We start from the raw sequence: 14,548 nt of genomic DNA on the forward strand, positions 1-14,548 counted from the left end.
TCAGCAGCTGCCGCACTCTGCCTGGGCAAACTCAGTGCCTGCCCCGGCTCCTGCTGCCAGGCTGCTCCTTCCAGGTCCCTCCTGCTCCCAATGACAAGTTGCCCTTGCTGCCGCCTGGGCTTTGTGCCCAAGGCAGCCACCACATGTGGCATCACTCCTCCTGTTATCTCTGGCCTGAAGCTTGCTGTTTGGAGGGGGGCAATGTTCCCTGCCCCCCAAACTACACTGCTTTGCATCTGCCTGAGACTACTATGCCTATGTTAAAAAGTGTTGGGGGGGGGCATGGCTCCCCTGAGCCTTCAGTGCTGGCACCTCTGGGCTCCCAGGGTGTGGACGGCTCAAATGTTCTTTGTGCCCAGGGCCTCAATAAATCTTAATCTGTTTCTGCCTGGGAGCTGCTCCACTAACATGCAGCTCTCACCCATCCTGCTTGTCACACTGCTGGGAATTTCCAAGCTGTGAATAAGTTGTGGGGTGAGCCCTTTAAGAGACACCCACTTCCTTTCCTGTCACAGACAGTGGCAGAGTCACAGCCAAGAGATGCTACGGCTCCAACCTGGCCTGGGCCTACCTTTCCCCCCACTGAGATTTCCCGCTTTGGGTGGGATGAGCTCTTTGACACCCCTCCAGCTTTTGGTTCTTTCACTAAACTTCTGCTAAAACAACGAGGAGTCCTTGTGGCACCTTAGAGACTAACAAATTTATTTGGGCACAAGCTTTCGGGGCTAGAACCCACTTCATCAGATGGATGGAGTGGAAAATACAGGAGCAGGTATAAATACTTGAAAAGATGTGAATTGCCTTACCAAGTGTGAGGATAGTCTAATGAGACAATTCAAACTTCTGCTAGTGTGCTGACGAGTAGGACCCTTGCAGAAAACCATGGGTCACTGTGCAGATTCTGTACAGAGAGCCCTATGTTTTCAAAAGTGATGAGTGATTTTGGGTGCCTCAGCTTTTGGTGCTTAACTTGTGACACCTTGGGCCTGACCGTCGGAAAGTGCTGAGCACCTTTTTAAGGCTTCTCAAATTGGGCACCCAAGAATGGAGGCACTGTTTAATTTGTTGCCAATTATTACAATAGCACCCAAAATCACTAGTCACTTTGAAAATGTAGGCCATGTGTGCTGTCTCATTACACTTGGAAGGATTGGATTTTTATCTGTAAATGTTAGTAAACATGGATTTCATTGTTTACACACAAAACTAAGAGAAATATTTCCATTGATAATTGAAATTTATGATAAGCAAAGTAAGAAGGATGCTTCTTGAGAACTCATTAGAGTTTGATTTAAAGATATTAACTTTGTATATGTTTATATGTGATGTGGACAATTTGTATTCCAACAATTATAAAGCTTTAACTTTTTGAATCTCGAAGTCTACTGTCATTAAATAATTATTTGTTGATCCCATATAATTTCCCACAACTGAAAATTTAAACAGATAAAAATAGACAAAATAATTACAACTAAACATCAATACTATCCATCAAAATTAAACAAAAATACAAATCAAATTCTGCCCAGCTGATGTATAATATATAGTATGTTATGAAACCATGTATAATAATGAGGAATCAAAAATACACAATTGCAAAGGAAGCCTTTTGAGTAACAGCTAGAAGCAATCGTTATCTTACTGACCCTTGCTTTTGGGTTCAAAATTTGTGAACCAAAGTTTTCCTCATTTTCAGATGGGTTTGCACCCTGCCAAATATCACTTCGTGATTCAGCTGAGAACAAGCCGCAAGAAGGTGATAATTAATCAAAACAGGCACATCATAGTATTAGTCTTGAAACTGTAAATTGTCCCAGTCTCTCTTGAAGGGTGTGAGTCTCACTGAACCTTTCAACAAACATGTGCTTCTAGGTTATAAAGAAACCTGCAGGTGGGCAAGTTTCATGCGGCTTGTTGTTTGTTATTAGTTGTGAAGCACCGGCAATGTGCTCAGTTGAACAAGACACAAAATGGAAACCATCCTGAAGAGCTTCCAATCCAAGATGGGTGGGCTGCCTAACAAAAGCTTTGCACAGCATTACATGTGAGGCTTACTGAATGAGATAATCTTTTTCAAACAGAGAAACCTTCAAACGATGGGGGCCTCTATCACTGTACCTTGTTATTATCTGAACTGTACATGCAGGGGTTCTCTTGCTGCAGAAGCCAAGAGAGGTGCAGGATTTGGGGGTCCCATAAAGCCTGTCTGCACAGCTGCATTTCTGAAGCATAAATAAGAATTTGCCTAGCCCTCCCTTTCCCATACAAAGCTGCTCAGGTGGCTTAGTGCCCCAGTTTAGTGCGGGGGGGAGAGGGGTGTTGGTGTTGCACCTGATAATGCTTTCTCTCAATCCAGTGGCACAGAGGCTCCTGAGAATTGCCTACGAGCAGGAAGCTATTAGTGGAAGTAATGCCTAGCTTGGAGAAGCACTTCTGCTACAACAACAAAGAGCCCTTTGATCCTTTCCATTTGGAGAACTTAAAACAAGAAAACAAAACTCCAATAAGACCAAGTTGGGCTGTAAAAGGAGAGGGGGAGAGAAGGAGCACCAAAGAACTCGGGAGTGTAATTGAAGAAGTAGCAAATGTTTTGGCACTTTGATCTGCTTTGTGTCAGTTCAAGATGTTTCATGTTTAATACTGGAGAGCCATTCACCAAATGCTCTGCACAAACAATACAAGGCTGCCTACTGGTAATTCCAGGGCATTTGGGGAGAGACTGGCTCAAACTCAGCCCTTTTAACTCCACTGAGTTCAGTTACATCAGGGGTGACCTTGGCCTGCTGTACATAAAAGGCTCCATTTACAGAGACACCTCATTGTGAAGTGGTAGCACAGGGCAGATGTTACCTCACTGAGCCCACTGGATAAAGAAGCTGCAGCCATATGTGTTCATTATCTCATGACCTGGTAGCAATTTTAAAATGTGGGACAGATCTTCAGCTGGTGTGAACTGGAGACGCTCCATTGAAATCAATGGAGCTATGCCAATTTACCCTAGCTGCGGTTCTGGCTCCTTTAGTCCAGCAGGGTTTGTTTTCTCCTCACTGCAGTGCTATCTCTCACCTTTATACAAGCATGAGGGATATATGAGAATTTTCTCTGGGAGCTGGAATATAGATCAAGCTTTTTATACAGTAGTTTATAAGAAACTTATCAAAGAATAGCTAACAGCTACCACATCTTTGTGCCTGGATTAGGGATATGTTTAAAAAAAAATCACTGAATTAAAATCCAAGGAGAGAACTGATGTCCCAGGAAAGGGTTTTTCTAGTACTTGGTTGTTCTCCTCACTACTGGACTGGGACACTGTCCCTCCTGTAGCCCCATCTGCAAGAATCCAGTTTGCGATCACTCTTCCTATTGCAGATCACAGAGTGAGTTGGAAGCCGAACTTCTGACTGATGCAGACTCCTGCAGATGGATGCATGTGTGCCAGATGCAAGCAAGATGAGGCCTGCTGCAAATAGTCTCTGCTTTGAGAGGGAGAAGGAAAGCAGAGCAACAGCAGCTAAAGCATTTATGCTTTAAAGTTTCATTTGCCCACAGGCTCCCCTACAAGAAAATGCCTTTCATGTGGGCATATAGCAATGGGCTGCAGAGAAAATCACATCCTTGGTGTTAGACAGGTGGAGTGTTTGCTTCCAAACCAGCAATGCACTGTAAGATTGGGTGTCTCTTCACTAAATCCTGTCCCTGTTGTTTCTGGGAGTTAAGCCACAGCTTTAACTAGTATTGATTGGGAAGATGTGTGTGTGTGTGTGTAGGGGGGTGTCCACTCATAAAAATTGTACCTGTCTAAGGCAGAATATCTATTCGTGATATAAGAACGGGGTATCTCTCTAGTACCTGATGTATCAATGGGTAGGGTAGGGTAGCTGCTGAAAGTGGTAAGGTGTTTTGTTTGCATAGATTATTTTTCCCAACCATCTTTAATGAGCACTTACTCCCCATATGCATTTTCCTTTGATGGCTTTTGACTGTGTTGTGTAATTACCTGTGATTTGTAGTGATGATGTGATATAGTGCCTAGGTGTCGTGTGGTGGCACTGTGACCGGTTGTTTGTATCAAAGCATTTATGTCAGGTGGGGGAAAAAACCTCCATAGCTTGCCTAAAAAACATGTTCTGAAAAGATTTGTTTCAAGGAACGAGATTGCCTGCCTTCATTCTGGAATGACATTCCTGTTGGCGGTTTGTAATAAGGGTTCATTTCTTGGCTTATTTTTACATAAACCTTCAGGCATTTATATTCATTCATGATCGCAAGACTTCTGTCTTATTAATGGGTCCGTGTCAGCAATACAAATGTTTGATAGGAGTATGTTTTGAGGAAATATGAGCAAAGGGATGGTCTAGTGGTTTGGACACCAGCTTGGGACTTAGGAGATCTGGGTTTAATTCCCTGGTCCACCACAGATTTCTTGGGCAAGCCACTTAAGGCTAAATTCACAAAGGGACATAGGCACTTACCTGCCACTTTAGGCACCTGGATCCCAGAATCAGGCCCCACTGGGATTCATAAAACCCCCACTCAGGTGCCCCCGAACCCTGTAGGTGCCTAAATTCTCTTGACATCTAAATTTTTGCAGTAAAAGTGATCTAGGTGCCTGTATTTGTGCACCTTTGAGCGTGCGCATTGCAGCTCCACACCAGGTGTGTGAATGCCTAAGCCCCAGAGTGATGCACAAACCACAGAAGATGGGCATTCCTCTTCCTAACTCGCCTGCATGACTCAGTCCAGTAGGAACTTATGCACAATTGCTGAGGAGGGGGAGAGGAGGAAGTCCCTTATCACTTTTAGCCCAGTGGTTAGGACTCAGCTAGGATATGGGAGATCCCTGGTTCCAGTCCCCCCTCAGGCAGAGAAAGGATTTAAACTGGGATTTGTCACCTTTCACAGGAGTGCCCTGACCGCTGGGCTGTGGGATATTCTCATGGGGGACTCTCTCATGTTGAACCTCTTCCACTATGGATAAATAATGAAAGAATCATTGGCCAGACAGAGAGAGCAAGCATGAAAAGGACCCTGTAGCCTGGTGGTTACAGCATTCACTTGGAAGGTGAAAGACGCCGGGATCCAGTCCCCTGCGCCAATGACTTTTAAAAATTATTTATCTGCAGTGGAACAGTTTCAAGAGGCGAGCTCCACATCAGAGTGTCCCATATCCCTATGGTTAGGACACTTGCCTGAGAGGTGGCAGATCCCTGTTCAGATCCTCTCTCCCACTCAGGTGAAAGGGGGACTGGTGGTCTCTCACCATCCGGGTGAGTGCACCAAACACTGGGCTCAAAGTTCCAAGGCTGCTGCTCGCAGCAGCATCATAAGCACCTAATGCCAAGAGTGTTTGCAACTGAGACTCCCAAGCAGAGGGAAGGGCCTCCCCATGCCCATCTCTGAGGGAGGGTCGGGGCTTAGCATACACCCCTCAGCTTGCCTTCTCCCATTGTATGCCTTAGTTGAGGAGCGTCCTAGTTAGTTATTGTGAATCCCATTCCAAGTTTCTCTCTCTCCTTGTTCTTTGTATAAGGAACCCACGCACCTAACTCAGGGGTTGTGGATCCCAGAGGTTCTGTAGATGGCTAAAAATTAGGTGGGGTGGCACTCAGTTCCCCATCTGTGCAGTGGGGATAACAGCACTGCCCTACCTTACAGGGGTTTTATGAGGAGAAATTCAGTAATGATTGTGAGCTGCTCAGTTGTTCCAGTGCTAAGGGCTGTCCATACATTACTGAACACATTGTTTGGTGATGTTTTTGAAGACCCACCCACCCCTTGTAACTCTTTGTGATGCTGAAACAAACACACACAAGTCAGGACCCACTCACGCCCGAATGTGTTACATGATTTATGGACAGCCCCATATACATACCTGGAATAGATAATTTTCTTCCTAAGAATTGGCGTCTACAGAGCTATGCTGTTTGACTGGCTCAGGAACCAGCATGATAAATAAGAGAGGATATGATAGAGGTCTATAAAATCATGACTGGTGTGGAGAAAGTAAATAAGGAAATGTTGTTTACTCCTTTTCATAACACAAGAACTAGGGGTCACCAAATGAAATTAATAGGCAGCAAGTTTAAAACAAACAACAGAAGTATTTTTTCACACAATGAACAGTCAACCTGTGGAACTTCTTGCCAGAGGATGCTGTGAAGGCACAGACTATAACAGAGTTAAAAAAAGTAGTAGATAAGTACAGAGAGGATAGCCATTGATGGACCTATCAGACAGATGCTTCTGTTTGCCAGAAGCTGGGAATGGGTGAGCTTGAGAAAGTGAAATAGCCATAGAACTTGTGTCAGTTTTTATGAGGAATCGGCCCCAGTAGCCCAACCGTGCGAGTATTTGATGACTATTGTACTCAGCACATTTCTCCTCAAAGGCTCTCCAGTCCCTTATGAGCAATCCACATACAGCAATAACACAGCCATCTCTGGGGAAGGTGGTGGTGGCCAGCCAGCACACAAGCACTCTGCACAATATTAGGCAAAGAAGGACAAAGTAGGTTCCTAAGCCTACATAAAAGGGTGTTGTTTAATGTATAAATGTTATAGGTCAAGCTGTCTTTCCTGGAAGTTAAAGTTTGGGCCTGGAGCAAGATCCTGGATCTGAGCCCTTCCAATTCCAGATCTGGATCCAAACTTCACAAGTGGAACATCTCTCTCTGATCTTTACTTGCACTGTGTCCTAGAAAGGTGCCAACCCAGAGTGAAATTCACTCCTGTCCTGAGGTGTGCACCAAGCTTGTGTTATCACATAAGTCCTATTTTGTGGGCTGAAGTAGAATTGAAGCAGTGCACAGCTTTGTGCCAGCCCTATGCACTGGTGTGAATTTCCCGCTCCCACACTGCACAGAAATATCATCATGCAAGGGACACACTGCAGTGTCCATCTCTCATGCTTTCCTGGGATTCTATACGTTTAAAGAATCTTTCTCAGAATACCTTGCTTTAACTAGAGCACTACTACTTTGTATTTAGAGTGCATTTTGCCAGCTAAGTATCTATGAAATTAATACATACTGTAACTTGGCAGGATCTTCCCACTGAAGTCTACTTGAGTAGTGTGCAACCCAATATCAGCAGCATATGTTTGGACTAAGAATTCTTTGGAAAAGACAGTCAGCTAGAATACAAGGGGTTTTTTTTCTTTACCCTCAGTCAGTTCTTGCGTTTGACAGCTAAACCTGGCTGGGGCCATTTCTCTTTTCTTTCTCCTCCTCTTGAATCTTCTTAAGGGGAGTTGGTGTGTCAGGAGGTGGAGGGCGGGGGGGGGGGGGAAGGGATGTGTGTATGTGTGTGTGTGTGTGTGTGTGTGTGTGTGTGTGGCGGGGGAGGGGGGTCAGTGGGAGTTTCAGGACAAGAAAGACACCAGGGAGCACTGAAAGCATTTTTAGCTTAGGGATTTACTGTTGTTTTCTGCTAGAGGTTTAAATTGGAAGCTGCTTGTGATTTAGGAGCATGAATCTGAGGACTGTGCCACAGTTCAGGAAGACACTTAAACATGTGCTTTATTTTAAACCTGTGCTTAATTTTCATTGACTTCAATGAGACTTTGCCAAAGCTAGGGAAGTGCTGAAGTGCCCTGCCTGAACCAGTACCTGTACCAAATAGCATTTCTTAGAAGCTTATCTAGGTGTCATAGGAGACTCAGTCAGTCTGGGCTGAAGAATACAATGCACTCCAGAAAATCACCACACTGAGGAGCAAATGCAATGCTGACATAATAACTCTTAGGCCCAAATTCTCTGCTGAGTGCCTTGGTGTAGTAACTTGGCTGGGCATTGAGGTTCTCATTGGAAGAAGGGAAATGGACTCACCTTTCAGACTGAGGATCCTCTCAGCAGATAACTCAGCGTAGACTCTTTGGCACTAGCACCCTTGCCCCCCCGCACCTCCCCGAAAGACTGGAAGTTCTGTGAACTGGTACAACTTCTAGCTCTTCTGCTGCATTAATAACCCCCAACCAACACAGTGTACTGGGAGGTAAATCTCTCCTTTCTGCCTCCCTAGTTCCTACCCTCTTCTTCTAGGTAAGGGAACTGCATCAATATTGCTGTGTGTTGGGTCATTTGGATCCCTGGAGGCAGGTGGTTGGTTGGATGGATTGTCCTTAGACTACAGAATCTGACTGGAATGAGAGAAGAACAGAGGGAGACCAAAATAATTTTTTGTGCACCAGACACCTTAGACTCCTTCAGGACTCCACACTCATGTATTTTACTGCTTTAATTTCGATACTTCTGCTGACTTCCCAGGAGGATGGTGGGATTTTGTTCAGTTGAAGTGCATTGAAATTGAATTTGAGCCAATTGCCTCCCTGTTGTGTCTCCAGTGAAGGCAGTGCAGTTACGCTAAGTCAGTTTGGCCCCATATTGATGACATGTTCTGACTTGACAAGAGACATGCTCATATATTCATACAATGAGGGCCTGATACCAATGAGAGTTTTGTCACTGATTTAAATGGGAACAGAACTGGGCCTTAAATGAGTGGCAACTGTTGAAATTAAGATGACATTTATAAATTACTTTATTAATAATCCCTAAAGGATTAATAGAAATTGCTTTTTCACTAATAGATTATCTAAGGGACAGATTACATGATGTAGAGACTCTTCTATGTAAGTGATTTATGTTCTATATTCCCAGTCTATCAGGGGTTTAAAACAGATGCTATAAAATCATCTGTCTGTCTCTGCAACATGCCCGAGCACATATAAGAATGATTTACTTGGAGAAAAGCAATTTCTGTTCATTATCCATGAATTATCTTAAAGTACGTGTACATGTCACCTTAATTTCACATTGTTATATGATTTAGTGCCTTCTTTTCCAGGCTAAATTTATTTTTATGGACCTTATTTGCTTCAAATTAGCCCTGAACCTGGACTGAAGTAGTATCCTCTCTTCCTACTCTTCATTGCTCTTCCTTAGACTCTGCTGGCAAATTTTGAGACATAAACACAGAAAATACCTTTAATAATAATTTAATCCCCGCCCCAACATTTTCTTCTTTTAATTCCAGTCTCATCCCTGTGTATGTCCAAGTGTTCCACAAGAAAATGACATTGTAGTGCAAGCAGAAAGCCCCAAAATGGATATATTAAAAGTGGTCACGTTTTCATAGCAACAAGGTCATGGGTCAAATCCAGGACCTTTCTGCAAATGTAGGGGAAATGAGCTTTCCAATTCCCTGCTATACCTAATAGCTCAGAAGGAATTTGGTTGGTTCATCAGCACCTAATTTTGTGTGAACTTGAGACTCAGCCACATTAGTGTTTAAATTGTATTAATTGTCGAAAGGTATGTGCCGGGCCCAGTTTTGAGTGAACCAGGGGCAGTTTCTGGCTTCACATTGAAACTCGGTGGAATTCTGCAGTGTCAACTGTTTTCTCGCTGTGGTTTTGATCAAACTCTGAACTCAAAGGATGAATCCTGGTGAACTGAAACCACAGGTTTTGCACAGCCCTGCCATTCCTTAAAGCATTTGTAAGCTCAAAATTACAGATAATAAAATCATGACTTTTATGTTTTCCCAAGTATGGAGGATGATAGTCAGTAGCAGAGTTGGCTTCAACCCGTCAACGTGCATGGACTCTTGATTATGTATATTTGGTGGGCAATGTATATTTCTGGGCCTCTTCTCAAACATTTCCCTCATATGATTCTGTTTTGCTGTTGTAGAATTGTTTATGATCTTCCCTTACCTTCTTAAGGAGACAGGTACTGTACAGTTTGTGTAGCAAACAAAAGCTTTGACAAGATGATATGTTAATGATTTCAAGTTTAAAATAACATAAATGCATCCATGAATAGAAGATCTAAGGGGGAATGGATAGTTCTGGAGATTAGTGATGAATTATGGAGACTTTCCCCTTTGGTTGCCTCTTTGAATCCAGCCTGGGTTGGCAGTGACTCTGAGTTACAGCTGATTTTGGGCTCATATAAAATAATTTGGAGATCACAGGTCTAATGAATTCTAAACCAGCTCTGATTGGCTGTGCTTTGCTCTTGACTCAGATTCTGAGTTTAACAGCATCTGACAAATTGTACCAAGCTCTGCAACGATTTTCTAGACAAGCATTCAAAAGGGAGCAGACCGAAGAATACCAGTTTTACTCTGTGTGCTCATGTCTCTGGAGGTGAACGGCTGGTGCTATTCCCATCTGTTCCACCTGGCCCATTTTCAGACATATATAGCAATGATTCTGCCAGAGCTCTGTGATCAATCCTTTGCTTCCTGTGATCTGCTGCAGCTTCTGTGCAGTGACATGTTAATTTTTCTTGGGCATTTGGGGAATTAGTTTGCTAAGGACTGAAAGCGCTTTGACTGTTTTGTTTGTTCACAGGCAATTGTAGTAATAATTCTACATAAAAGCTATTCAGTGTAGTATAAGCAACTTATATGGTACTTACCCACCTTTGGAAAGCACTTTGAGGGCTACAGATGAAAAGCCCTATATTCTTTATTAATTAGTTGGAGCTGTCTAATCCAGCTCCCGTTGAAGTCAGTGGGAATCTTTCCTTTTGCTTAAGTGAATTGTGGATTAGGCCCTATATAATGTTCCATATTTTGTTTATTATTGTTGCCCCTTTTTTACATGAGAGTTGACGTTTGGGGGCCTGTGGGTGTTAGAATTGGGAGTAGAAAATGATGTTAGTCAGGTATTTCTCTGATGCAGTTTTGTGTATATACAAAGAATGTATAAAGCCCTGTGTCTTGGAACACAGAAGGAATAAAATAGCAAGAAACAGTTTCTTTTGCTCACTGCACCAAGAGTGCTTTTTTTTAGCCTGCACCCTGACCTGAAAAACCTCTACCCAGGGTCAGTGACGCACATTTAGCTGCTCATTCAGGCTGCCTCTCTCACTCTGTCTGTCCTTGTCTGACCTCAGTTTTAGATCTCTCATCCTGGCACCTTCCCCTATCCAAAAGAATACTAGTCAAAAGCTCCTCAGCAGGTTCACACACACCTTTTGTCTTAGGTGGCACTTACGCTTACAGTTATGTTAATTGAAGGGTGAGTTCACACCTACCAATCTCAATGGGGAATTAATTCAGCCCATAACGAGGTTTTACCCAGATCATAACACTATTGTGAAGGTTCTGTAAATATTCCCAAAAATGATATATTCCCAAATATTCCCAAAGATAGCTATAGTTTTGATGTATTTAGAAAAGAAAAAGAAGTTAAAGAAAGACTTGATACAGGAGTCATCATCTGATCTGTGATTTGTTCCATGGACTGTTCCAGTTATTCAGCAGTTAAAGGTAAAATAGCTATATATCCTGGCATAGGATTATAGGGTTTGTAGGATTTCCACTTGTCTGAAATACGTAAATATCCTATTATGTGATGCCGTGACTCTTGCAGTGTTGTACAAATTAGAGATTTGCCTGAATCTAAACCACAGATCAAAATGCTGCTGGAGTTTCCAAATCCAGATCTGGTTTAGAATTTTGGAAATGGTCCGAATTGTAAACTGGCCTGAACCAAAACCCTCAATAGCATTAGTCCCAAATGGTGGGATGTTTGGCATCTGAATTTCTAGTACCGGGGTGGCCAATCTGAGCCTGAGAAGGAGCCAGAATTTATCAATGTACATTGCCAAAGAGCCACAGTAATACATAAGCAGCCCCCCATCAGCTCCCCCTGCTCCTAACACCTGCCATGCACTGGCAGCCCCGCCAATCAGCGCCTTCCCCTTCATCCTGATCAGCTGTTTCATGGCGTGCAGGAGGCTCTGGGGGGGAAGGGGAAGGAGCGAGGGAACGGCAGGCTCAGGGGAGGGCGCGGGAAGGGGTGGAGTGGGGGCAGGGCCTGTGGCAGAGCGAGGGGTTGAGCAGTGAGCACCCCCCGGCACATTGGAAAGTTGGCACCTGTAGCTCCAGCCTCGGAGTTGGTGCCTATACAAGGAGCCACATATTAACTTCTGAAGAGCCGCATGTGGTTATGGAGCTACAGGTTGGCCACCTCTGTTTTAGTATAAATGCCCCATCCTCCATTATTATGATTGCCCTTGAAAAGGAGGCTTAGGAGACCTTCCTGAGAAAGTGAGCCTAGTGCTCTGGGTACAGACCTAGGAGCTCCAGTTCTGGCTCTGATGATGGCACCATCTGTAGCCTTAGTAGCCATTGTAAAGTGATGTAAAGGTAAATTTTTAAAAGTAAGTTCTTTGACGTTTGGGTGCCCATTTTTATTCCAAGATTTAAAAAAAATAGAGGCCAAAAGTTAGATTCCACAGTTCAGCACCGAAATAAAGAGCCTGGGACAAGATTTTGAAAAATTGGTACCTAAGTAAATGGCCAAATTTTCAAAAATGCTAAGCAATCCAGATGTTCCACTCATGTCAGTGGGAGATCTAGGTGCTCAGCACCTTTTGGTGGCTCAGCTCCCCATCTCTCCAATGAGAATACCAATCTGCACATCCCAGGAATCATAGGGCTAGTTAATGTTTGGGTTGCCATTGGGCAGCGCACTGGAAATTAAGGATGAAATTTCAAAAGCACCTAACTGGGGGAAGTTCCCCATCTTCCATAGGTGTGGTGGGTTCAATGGCATTGGGCATCTAACCCCTAAAACGTTTTTGAAAAGAGCAGTCTAAATTCTGGGGGCTGGGCTAAATGAATACTTAGTTCATGGCAAGCTGGGGTGTAAATCTATTCTGCACTATCCTGCCGCACACTAAGTGTCTTTGTGGACCCTGCTGCTGTGCATTAAAAGTTCCCAAGTGCTCTTTGATCTATCCCGCTTTGAAATGGCAGATTGACGCCCCAGCTTGCTGAGAATTTAGGGTTTCACTAAACAAACATTAAGTGTTGTTATTTGCCCTGTTCAAGATTCCTACAAGTAGCTCTTCTGATGTATGCTTCACAGAGGGATATGTTTTATTGGGACAGGCCACAATGGGGGAGGTTTATGAAGTTAGGTGACTACCTGCTATTTGTGACTTTGAAAATCTCCCCACAAAAACTAGATCCCTGTGTTAGGAGTGTTTAAAAAAAAGCATCCTTGAATCAAACAATAATGTTAATAATATAAATAATAATTTTCATTTTGAATATTTCAACTGGTATTTCTTCCCCCTGCTACTGGACTGAAAGCAAGAGAGAACAGGATCAGATCCTGTAATTGCTCTTTTATGCAAAATTGCTATTTGGCCAAGGGGTTTACAACTGATTGAAATGAATTTTCTTTCCCTTTTGCAGCCTGACGGCACCAGCAAAGAGTGTGTCTTCATTGAAAAAGTCCTAGAAAACAACTACACAGCACTGATGTCTGCGAAATACTCTGGCTGGTACGTTGGATTTACCAAAAAGGGAAGGCCACGAAAAGGGCCCAAGACCCAGGAAAACCAACAAGATGTGCATTTTATGAAAAGGTACCCAAAGGGTCAAGTGGAGTTACAGAAACCTTTCAAGTACACCACAGTGACCAAGAGGACTAAGAGAATACGACCTACCAACCCCAGTTAAAAGATAGACAAAGACAGTGTCACAATAATAAACCACAAAAAAACTGCACCAGAGGAATATTTTTACATTAAAAATAAGGAAGAAGCTCTATTTTTGTACATTGTGTTTAAAAAAATAATTAAAAATTTTTTAAAAAAAATAAAAGACTGGATGGCAAACGCTGGGGAAAGCTGTTAGGGATTTATTGTGACTTGAAAAACAAAATGAACTGCTCTATTTAAATTGACTTCTTGATGTTGACACATAGGTGCTTATTTCTCTTTTTGGAACGGACAACTTTTCAAGCAGATCCCCAGAGGAAAAACAATTAATATTAAATAAAATAAAACCAAAGAAAACCAAAGTTCTTTCCCAAAGTTACTGAGACCCTGCCCCGAAAAATTACCAGTTTTGCAGTAATCTATTTATTGTCTGCTGCAAACTGTCCCGAGACAAGATGGTGTGTGCGGCAGTGATTGAGTTTCCGTGGAGTTCTCAATGCATCGATCTTCTGTAACCTTTCTGATGACATAAGGTGTCACGGCTCTGTGATCCTGCATTATGCTCAGTTCTGGAGAATGCTGCTAAATACATTCAAGTGACTAAAAATGACCTAGTACACCAATGATAAGGGAATATTTTAAAACCAGCTATATTATATATATTATATATATATAAGCTATTTATTTCACCTCTCTGTATATTGCAGTTCCATGAACCAAGTATTACTGCCTCAACAATTAAAAAAATTATTTAAAACACATGTAAATATTTCTGTAATTCACACTTTTTGATTATTGCTATGAACTTTTATCCTTATGTCACAGCGATAGCCACTCTGAAGTTAAGGTCAGAACTAGCTTCCCATTATAAGCTTAATTTTCAATCCTCCCCCAGTTTTCCCCAGTAGAAACCAGTCTTTCATGGCATAATGGGCTGAGCACTATGTTGGAAACCAGGAATTTCCAGAGTTCTTCCACCACTGAAACTTTGTCCAGACTAAGATTGAAAGCTGTGTTGTTAGATCTAATGGACACTTTCTAAAACTCTAGTTTTATGCTAATCTGCCCCATAGAATTTGATGT

General features: G+C 42.9%; 1 protein-coding gene across 1 annotated transcript in view; it reads left to right on the forward strand.

The window, feature by feature from the left end:
- FGF18 (fibroblast growth factor 18) overlaps positions 1-14,217 on the forward strand; it is a 111,474-nt gene extending 97,257 nt beyond the window's left edge. Inside the window, exon 5 of the mRNA XM_038413816.2 lies at positions 13,218-14,217. Coding sequence (XP_038269744.1) covers positions 13,218-13,484 — 267 coding nt within the window. The 3' untranslated portion in view covers positions 13,485-14,217. The remainder of the gene's footprint in view (positions 1-13,217) is intronic.
- Positions 14,218-14,548: the final 331 nt, after the last annotated feature.

The sequence above is a fragment of the Dermochelys coriacea genome, chromosome 8 (assembly GCF_009764565.3).
Source record: "Dermochelys coriacea isolate rDerCor1 chromosome 8, rDerCor1.pri.v4, whole genome shotgun sequence".
NCBI classification, from domain to species: Eukaryota; Metazoa; Chordata; order Testudines; family Dermochelyidae; genus Dermochelys; species Dermochelys coriacea.